The 10613-nt window shown below is 48.6% G+C and overlaps 1 protein-coding gene across 1 annotated transcript in view; it reads right to left on the bottom strand.

The window, feature by feature from the left end:
- The window catches only part of SH3BGRL (SH3 domain binding glutamate rich protein like), a 31985-nt gene extending 21775 nt beyond the window's left edge, over positions 1-10210 (bottom strand). Inside the window, exon 1 of the mRNA XM_086756177.1 lies at positions 10078-10210. Coding sequence (XP_086612303.1) covers positions 10078-10122 — 45 coding nt within the window. The 5' untranslated portion in view covers positions 10123-10210. The remainder of the gene's footprint in view (positions 1-10077) is intronic.
- Between the last annotated feature and the right edge of the window lie 403 nt (positions 10211-10613).

Genomic DNA, 10613 nt, shown 5'->3' on the forward strand with positions numbered 1-10613 from the left:
GGATCTGGATGCTACCCACGCCTCGGTGGCAGGGCCACCAACAGAGTCAGGACCTGGAGGCCACTTTGCAACTCCCCACCGTCTCTTCTAAGTATTTTAGATCACTCTTGTCACCATGGCATCTGTTTGTTTGTGGGGTTTTTTAACCCACAAGCTTCCTTCTGCCTCCGTGCAAGCTAGCATCTGCATACCCCGATCAGAAATTAAGACGAATACACACCGCATTTTATTTTTTAAAAGATTAAGTCCCCCAGCTGTTTATTTGCTGTGGGATGGAGTTCTCCAGGGCTGGGCGAGCAGCCAAAATAACTTCATTCCCCTCATGTTCCTCAGTCTCAGCCTAATGCTCAACGGCTGGCAGTGCGAGGTGGTGGCTATCCCTAACACCTTCCAAGCTGCTAATTCTGGTCCCGGATCATTATGTGGAAATCATAGCTGTCTGCCCAGCTGCTCCTCGGTTTATACAGGTGTAAATTCCTGGAAGGAACATTCCCTGAGACAGCTTTACCGACCTACTTTGATCTTCTGACAGCATGCGCAATCAAACCTCAGTCCTCTGCGGGTGAAACGCAGGCTCTCACGGCTCCCTCCTGGTACATTTTAGCGTGATGAAAGGAAACAGAAATTTAGAGAAAGATTGCTCAAGTACAAAGGTTTCCTGGACTTAGCCCCCAGAACCATGAGACTCGCTTATCTGCATTACAGGGTGGAAAGGAATTTCCCGTTCTTAATCAGGATTATCATGCCACTAACAAGTAGGTTTGCAAACCTGCCCCTTTTTATATTTTTATTTCTACTCACATACATTGTATTTCCTGCCCAGATGAAAAAAAAATAAATCCTACATCTATTATCCATAAATCAGCTTCACTTCAACTTCATTTCTATCCACGCCCACAGAGAAAGTTTTGGGAGGTATTGTTCATTCATGCATTTTGCTCTTCTGCTCCTCTCCCGTTCTGCCAGCTGCTCTGCAGCTGCTGCTCGGGCCGAGCGCACTTGCAGCACGTGCACAGGAATCATCTCAGATAAGCAGCACTCAGCATTTCCTAAGGAGCAAGGTCTTGTCCCGCTGTAGTCCGTGGCAAAACTCCCAGTGACATCAGCAGAGCCAAAGGTTCATCCCATGAGGTGAATACAGATGTGCTGTTTAAACCTGCCTGGAAACTGCTCCTCTCATGGAAATGTGGCTTTATGTGAAAACTGTTATTATTTTCCCCAGAGGCTGCCTGGTTTCCGTTTACATTGGGCTTTGCCAGTTTATTTTGACCTACGCCTACGGCAGTAGGGGTTTCTGACACACCTACCTTATTACCCAGGTCTAAACACGATAAATGTCAGCATCTGCTGTTCATGCTGGTTCTGGAATCGCCTGCTGTCCCCACCACCAAACGCTGATGTTCCTTACGTCCTAGCAGCCTAGTCCCAACCTGGATCCCACGGTGCACTTTGTTATATGTTAAATAGAAGAGCTAATGGCAAGATTTCCCTATGCAAAGCCTTACTCAACGCCCAGACCTTGAGATCTCAGTGTTTATCTCTCAAGAGAAACTTTTGAGCCTGCCAGCAGCTATTGCATAATAAACAGCTTCACACAACATCTCTCACAGCCTTGTCCTCAGCTCCTGAACTGAACTGCAGTTGTTCAGAAGGAAACCAAAAGCAGAATTATTATTCCCTTCTGCTTTTCCCCTCCTCGTTTTCTAAGGTACAGGGAACAAATATAGTTAAAAATTCCTCTCATATCTACGGTCCCTCACAGCATCCCAGAGTTTGCAAAGCAGAGAGAGGTAAGATCTCAGTCGCATTGGTATGTCTGAAAATAAAACAGATACAGAATCTGTTTACATTTCAGAGGAAATTTCTAGTTACACTTAAATGTCCAGAGCCCTCTAACACTTTTACAATTGCAAGCATTTGTAATATCCACCAAACTAAAACCAAACCAACACATCCCAAACATACACCTATATTCTTCTCCATCAAACATTTTTCCTGGACATCATGATCTCAAATTTTTCAATGCAAACTGTTACTTTTGGGAGCAGAGCCAATTTCATCCAAGAACAGAACAGCTTTGCTGGGTTAGATCCAACACTTGTCTACCCCAATATCCTGTCTCCACCGGCCACAGATCCCAGGGAAGAGCACGCCAACAGACTGAGCACACAGGGCCACACCACGTTATACTTTCCCGGACTCCAGTAATACGCAGTGTGGAGTCAGAGGGGTAGTAATTATGTTTAATAGCCCTTTATAGGCTTTCCCCCTTAATTTCTCTCACTGCTTCCTGAGCCCATGCAATTTTCACCACACAAACTCTGTGACAGAGTTTCTCCGTCAAACTACGCGTCGTCAAACAAGGCACCTCGTGTTCTGAACCTGCCACCTGCTAGTTTCACTTGCTCTCCCTCAGGCTGCATTAGGAAAAGTTATGAATAATCACTTCCTATTTGTTCTTCCATGCCCAGTATGATTTTATCACTTTTCATGCTTTTATAGCTCCTTCTCAGCTGCAGAGTTCTCCCTTATTTGGTTATCCCTCGTGCAGCGTTAACCTCACCCTACCCAGTTTCTTTTATAACTTTTTAATATAATTTAAAGACAACTGTTCCAGTCTATTAGAGACACATACGCACCACAGATTTATACAGTGGTATTGCTTTCTTCCTTCGCTCTTTCCCATCCTAAAAACTCCCGACATTTTATTAGCTTTTATGACCACCAATATGGTATTTTTGTAGAATTACCTAGTACAGCTCCAAGACCCCTCTGCTGCGCAGCTTCGGTTAGTTTAAGCTTCACTCTTGCACAGGATGATGGCTGTTTCTTCCCACTTCCCCACTCCGGACAGGTACAGGAGGCTGCGCAACCTCACCTCACCAACGGCCTTGTCACCTCACTCTCTTGCTTAGGGTACAGCACAGACCTCTGTAGGATCACCTCCTAATTTCTGCGTGGTGCAAAAGCTGCCTATACATTCCAGGTCTTGATTGTTATCTGGTTTATGTAACTGCTGCATAGTCAATTATATAAGCCAAAAAAGAAAAATAAAAAATCCTTTCCTTTTATCCCACGGCAGCTTAGTTTCTTTATGAAAAAAAAAAAAGATTTTTAACCTGGCCAAAACTCGTCCAAAACTTTCTGGAAGTCCAAGGATTCAATATTAGGGGGTCACCCTTGTTGGTATGCTCAGTGGCTGCTCAGGTAACCAGCTGTGAGGCACGGCTTTCTTCTCCGACAGTGTATTGATCCTTCCTCCCACTCTGTCTCTGTCCGCGTGTCCGCTGGGAAAGAGTCTAACAGAGAATAACATCAATTTGTCCAGCGCAGGAAGATAGCTTGTAGCTCCCAGATTTCCCTGAGATCCTTTTTTAAGCCACGGCTGCCTTTGGCTCCTTTCTTCAATCCGACACCCCAGCAATTTAAACAGTAAGTCCCCTCGACAGGTAATAGTTAAAATTTCACACTTGAGCGCCTTCAGAATTTGCAGTGAGGCAGTGTTCACGCATGGAAACAGAGCCCCAGTAAAACTGAACTTCAGATCGTGAATTAAAGAAATCAAACCACCACATCCGCTTCTCACAGGGGAAAATAAGCCCAACAAGACGAGGCTGCAAGTCAGGATGCGAAGGCTACTTCAGCTGCACCCAGACAGCGTTAACTTCAGTCAGTCCGCAGTCTGATGTTAACCCTTCACGTTTTCTACTGGTGACTGAAACCTCCGTCTCACTTTACTGCCTTCCAGATTCCAGAAGACAGGCCTCACAGTCAGCTGGAGGTGCTGCCCTGGGAAGGACGTGCTCCTGGACGGAGCCTTTTTTCTGGGACAAATAATAGCACATAAGCGTTACAACTAAAACTCTTTCCGTCTTGATTAAATATCTGACCAACAAAACTGAAGGCTTCCCCTGAACACAGTTGGGGTTAAACAAATGTCGTTAACACTGTGTTTTCATGTTTGAGTAGAAACATTCTTGAGCAGCATAACATTGATATGAGTTGTGGATTTGGTTCGCGTTTCCAGATCCCTGATTAGTGCCAGGAACCAAGATCAGCAGACCCAGGGCAGCAGCTCAAGGGCTGGGGAGCGCAAAGAACAGCTCCGTAAGGCACAGCTCACCTGGCTCTGGCTACGACGCATCCTTAGCTCTTCTTTTTATCATATAGGGGAATATTTTACTCCTGTTTTGAGCCTGAACAGATGAAATCAATGTTTGTTTACTTCCCTTTGTCTCCTCTCTCCCCAATTCCTCTCTCTTCTGGGAGGAACAAGAATAACCTTGCAGAGACTCTTGGTTTTGGCATCCTCGCTCGTTACACACATGCCAATTTACTGACTCCTGCAGGAATTCTCTGAGTGTAATTTTAACGCCTCAGGACAAGAAAAGTTCCTTGCTCAACGTTACAAATATTTATTAAAAAAGCACAAGCGCTTAGCACTGATGGGACGCTGTGTGGATCGTACCTCGAGCAGCGCTGAGGTTCAGGGTTCGAGCAAAGCCAGCGTGAGCTGACAGCACTCAGCTCCTTCCCGAAGTCAGTCTTTTCTCCTCAAGCAGTGCAGGAGAAAGACAAAATCCTGATGCACCACCTCAAAATAAACACTGTCGTTCCCGCATATACAATCTACGGATATTCTCAGCAGAAGGCCTTTCCCAGCCTTAGCTGGGGAGTGTAATTTCCCATCTTCCTCATGCCGTCAGAAAACTGTTTTTATTTAAGCGCAGTAGAATGGCTTTTTATTTTGAGATGTTAAAACTGTTGCAACAACCGCAGCCAATTTAATCGCTGGCCGTACCAAAAATGTGAATGTAGTATTTTAAGAAAAATATTTGGCTTATCTAGAGTTTGGAACAATGACTTTAAAAAAAAAAAAACAAAACAACCCACGAGGCAGATGGAGGAACGCATCCCAGCTAACTGCCTCGCTAGATGCGCGTTACATATTTTGTCTTCCACCCCAAGAGCTCTAATTCGGAACAATTCATACCGTTTTATTGAGAGAGATTAAGTTTGGTTAGCACTGGGTATCCCAAAAAGTACTTCATGTATCTTATGTTTACACAAGAGACAGGCTTAAAAATCAACACCAAGAAGCCAGTTCTCACCCACAGTATATAAACTGCAGGAGCTAAGCATCTCAAAAATATATTTATGCTTGTGAGATTGTTTTTAAAACTACAGACGCAGCTTATTTTCCCCAAAGCACGTGGTTTTACCTAAACTTGCATCATACTACCAGACTATTTAGAAAAGATACCTATCATTATTTTCTTCTCACACGAAGCGCACTGATAGGCAGCGCCATCCGGACCGAAGGAAGCTCAGCAGCAGCTCCAGAACGTCCGCTGCCACCGCTCGCGGCTTCTGCGACGGCAAACGTGACCGCACGCATCCGGGCTTTGGTAACGCACCTGCACCCTTGAATGAGACGGCAGAACAAAGCAGACTTATTGTACACACTGATAAAAACGCTGGATGCAAAAAAAATAAGCCCTTGCCCTCAGCAAGGCTCAGCACAGAGCCACCTCCTGCTCCGACCCCGCACCGCAGCAACGTGTGTTCGCACAGCAAGGCGCCCGCCGCTCGGAGACCTCAAAGCGGCCAAACGAGGCAGAAGCAGAAAGCGTATGGGTTTTACTCATTTTACCTTAGGATGGTAATGTTTGCGTTTATTGTGATAAGCGGAGGAAAAAAGCCCCAGAGGGAGTTAAATGCAAAATACGTAAATTTTTTGGGTACAATCTCCATCTCTCCATGTATTACTTCACTGGGATTGCTCCGAAGGATGGAGCGGCTTCACCAGCCCTCCCAAAGCCCTGAGCTGTTGACAGGGACAAGAGCTGGTGGTTACACACAGTCGTTTCCAGTCGCTCTTCTCCAAAGCTGTTCTCCCTCAGTTGCAACCCGTAACACTCCAAAGCGCTCGCAACGGGCTATGCATCCCCAGCAGCACCAGAAAGCGCTCCTGTGCCTTACTGGGTTATGTGGAGGGAAATAAAAGAGTAGGTGTAATGGCAAGCACATGTTTGTTCTTCAGACCACAGGCCACTTCCGTCTTCGTTTCCTGGTGGGTGGGGAGGAGAAGACCTAGATCCTTTCCCAAGCAATAAAACAACACAAGAAAAACATGAAGCTCCCCACATCCCTAACTTTGCGGACAAAAAAATAAACTAAAATTTCCTTTCTCCTCTAAAACCATCCCTAAACAGCAGTGAGCCTGATGTGTACCACGGGATTCTGACACCAGTTCTGGAGATCATCTCTAATTTTTGCCATGTCTGCAGTCGCTGCAGGAGGCGAGGAAGGAAAACCACCCACACAGTCACCAAAACAAGCGAGGGGGGAGAGCTCGGAGAGATGGAAGCACACGGGCTGTAAACCACAAACACGAAGCGCCTGGCTCCGAGGAGCGGTCTGGACACCAGGATTCGATGCAGCAGTTTCCACGGCCCGCAGGGCTGGCAGCGGCACGCGGGAGAGCTCAGCCCGCCGTCTCCAGCGCTGGCACTTCACTGCCACAGCCACGGCCTCCGGGTTTCATCCATACCGCTGGAGCTTGCAAGGGGCATCGGCTGAACAAACACAATTCTCTCGGACAAAGTCCATAGTCAAGACTGGTGCAGTTGCTGGCAACAAATGCACACTCGTAAGACCGAGAAGAATTTGAACAGCTGGCTCTTTTTCACACGAGACTGACAAAAGTGGTCATCCAGCTGCCTTCAGGAAGACGCACATAAGCGCTTCTGGTGCTGCAGGAAAGCTGGGCCAGTCTCCTACCCAAAACACCAACAAAATACCTGAACACTGATGGCGAAAATCACAGACTGGACTTGTGCAATTCAACCTCTTCCCTCCTTGTATCACTTTTCTTCCAGGAGCAAGAGTCTAATTACTCTTTGGCCTCTCCTCCTTTTGTCTCTTGAAGGACCTGAATGGAAATCTACAGTCAAATCACTCTCACAGCCCGCCCAGTCCCTGCTCATGTCAACGCCTGGATGCTTCTGAATGCGGCATTTGCGTCTGTCGTTTCAATGTTCGTGGCCTCCAACGCAGTCTCATACTAAGTAACACTACTCACTTCAACGGAACGTCACACAGGAAGACTCCTGGACGGAAGCAGTTCCCACGTTTGGTGCCTACAGCTCATCTTCACAATGACAATCCCCCCCCGCGTCCTTGCCCCAGCCCCCAACTCACTGGTACAACATCACACTGAGGAAGACGAGCGAGAAGGGGCACTTTTCCGTACAAGACTTCCAAATACAGCAAGAACCAGCGCTGTAACTATTACACATTACAATTTCCAGGGTGAAATTCAAACAGAAGGCAGACCAAGACTGCAATCATCACACTTTGGCTGAGTATGAGAACCGTGGCAATGAACCACCCCAAACCAAAGTCACCTTTACCACGCAGAGCGTAAAGCAAACCCCAGGATGGAGAACAAACACAGGACTTTGCCACCAGTGAAACACACCAGAGATAGCTCTGAGCGCTGACTCCTCGTGCTGCAAAACCCGGCCAGGGGCAGCTCGGCGGTCACACCTCCCGCTGTAACGCCACGCCCAGACTCTGAATGATGCAGGAATTAAGTGAACGTCACCAGAAATCCCTTGAAACAGACTTGTAAAATGTCTTCGCTTAGAAATGAGCTCTATATGATATTTTTTTCCTCACAGATACATGTTACTGAATATAAACTTTACGCAGAACAGGGCCTTGGGGAAACATTTTATATACTGTGATGCGGCAAATTATACTGCATAACAAAGTATGGCTTTGCCAGCAAAAGACCACAAAATTTGGGCACCCTCCAAGACTTACAGCCTCAGGCGGCGAGGTGTGAAGCCATCTCAACCCCTTCTCCCTTCAGTGGGAGACGATACTTTCCGCAGTCTCACAAAAGCTTTGCCAACTTACAGGAGATTACACAAGAGGAGATTTTACACTTTTTTTTCTGTTTTGCTTCTACTCAAGCAAATTAGCCTTTAAAAAAGCAAAATAACACAGTGCCAGGCGTTGCCAACAGTGCAAAGCTGACTTAGCAGGAGTGAGTGAGAGCCCTTACGCGGCTGACGTTAGCCAGTTGGGCTGCTTTGCTGGGAACAGCTCTGACTCTGTTCCATCTCCCTGTAGCAGCCTCCTCTGATGTGCATTTTCCATTCCCCAAGTGGGTTATTTCAAATTCAGCACCCGGAAAGGCTCCTCTGGTCCTCCAAGCAAAGCCTGTCTCACCAAGGGCTTCAGACCCACAGAAACAACTCGTTCCCACCGAGCACATTTCCCTCCAGATAGGTGCCTCTCTGTCTTACTTTAGGTTGAAACATCGATTAAAATTCTCATACGAGAAAGAAAACAGCCACGCGGCTGATCCCTGCCAACAGAAACACCCTTGGTGTACTCAGTAAACCGAGAACGTGCAAGTCCTGCTCATTACCACAAGATTACTCGGGCTGCACTAGACACAAGCATGAGTGTATATATATATATATATGCGTCATAAAACTGGCAATTATGTGCATGTTACGTTCAAATTCCACAAAAACAGACTACGCCAACGCTGTATTCACATTCCACAGTCAAGGATGCACAAAGGAGCCTAACAGGCAACAGGCAGCAGTAAGTCAGAATCGAGCCTTGTAACGTGTACAATCCAAACAAGGTCGAGACAGCATCGCAGAAACCACTAAGCTAATAATTAAAAATCTAATTTAAAACCAGGAAAATCTAGTTCAGATTGAGATCAGTGGTTGCACCCCTGGAGCTTAGTATCGCCACGCAGACAGAAATCAATAACTGCCATTAAGGGGTCACTGATAAAAATCTAGAGCAACTGAATCAGCCAACTTGAAACCTACTAATAGCTGTATTTGAAAGAAGGAATTATTTTCAATTTGCTAATGGCCACTTCTTTCCTTCCAGACGATCATTTTGTACAAACCCATGTGTATACCTATCCTTTTGGACCCCCCCTTATGAAAGAACTACTCAGGATTTCATGACACGCTACAGATCAGCATCAGACAGCCGTCTGCTTTTCACAGTCACCATCAGCGTGTCGGTGCCGGCGCTGACATCTAGATGGACAAAAATGAGACGGGAAGAGAGCGATGGCAGGGACACCCCAGGGCCACACTCCTGTGCCACCCGCACTCTGTCACCAGAGCTCAAGGAGGGCTTACAGCATCACATCCATCAACGGCAAAGCCCACCAACCTGGATATTTCATCTGCTGAAGACCGTAGGTCAGTGCCTGCACTCACCCAGAGAAGGAGAATACCAGTGAGGGTTTGTTTTTTTTTTTAATCTTCTGTACATCATTGTGCTCTGAAAGTTTGGGAACCTGAAGTTCACAGCCTAACAGTGACACGAAAGGTCATCCCCTAGCCACAGCTCGGTCTCTTTATCTACTTGCAGCAAAAGTCACCGATTATTAATGGCAATAGCTGGCATTTTCCGAGTCCCTGGCATTTTGCAGGTCTCCAGCACGTTCATACTAAGCGCGACAAAATCTCCTGGATTCTAGACACGGAGCATCTTCCACACAGATCGAACGGAAATCAGACGATCTTGAGGACACCACGGCTGCGAGCCAGATCTGAACCTAGGCATAAACTCCTAATATTTTTGTTTGATGGATCATGGAAAGTACAGTCTTCTGACTCAGTTCTGCCTACAAAGCACTGGGGCTGTAAGGGAAACCCAGCAAGAAACACGGCAAGAAACTCGGGCTACAGGGACAGCAGCCACACATCCCTGCCACCGTTAATCATCGCATGGAAGAGGGATACACTCAAAAACTTCGAGAACAACGGCAAAAAAAAAAAGACCAAAGGTTGTGCCTTCGCCTCGGCAGGGCAGGACGGGGGGTTCCGCTAAAGGACCCGCTGAAGGCAGCCGGGCTGTGGGTGCGGGATCGCCACGCAAAACCCACAGAGCGAGCGGCGGCATCAGCGAGGAAAGGCCATTCCCGGCCGGAGCCCCCGGGGGCGAGGGGAGCCCGCACCCAGCCCGGCCGCCCGCCGCCGCCGCCCTCCCGCCCGGTACAACTTTCCCGGAGCAGCCCCTTACCGCCGTGGAGCCGGAGGAGGAGGCGATGTAGACCTTGATGACCATGCTGGGAGACGAGGCGGCGGCGGCAGCGCGATGCAGAGCCGGGCGGGCGGGCGGGTGGGTGTGTGCGGGCGGGCGGGCGGCGCGGCGAGGCGCGGGCTCAGGCGGCGGGAGGGAGGGCTGGGCGGGAGGCCCGGCCCCGCCTCGCCGCGCTCACTGGGCTGCCGGCCCAGCAGTCACCGCCGCCCGGCCCGGAAGAGGGAAAAAATGGTTAAAAAAAAAAAAAAAAAAAAGAAGAAGAAGAAAGAAAGGGGCGAGGCGAGTTCTCGACGAACCGCGCGAGACGTGCGCGGGCAGGGGGGGCGCGCGCCATGGCGGCGGGAAGCGGCGCTGAGGCGAGCCCGCCGCCATCGGGAAGGGGGTGAGGGGCGGCGGGGCCGCCATGGCAGCGGCCGGGAACGGCCGACCGGTCCCTGGGCTCCGCCGTTACCGCCCCGCGCCCGTCAGCGGCCTCGCCTGGGCGCCATCGGCTCCCCTCGCCCAGGGGCTGCCCC

Source organism: Chlamydotis macqueenii, chromosome 11 (genome assembly GCF_036417535.1).
Source record: "Chlamydotis macqueenii isolate bChlMac1 chromosome 11, bChlMac1.mat, whole genome shotgun sequence".
In the NCBI taxonomy this organism is placed as follows: domain Eukaryota; kingdom Metazoa; phylum Chordata; class Aves; order Otidiformes; family Otididae; genus Chlamydotis; species Chlamydotis macqueenii.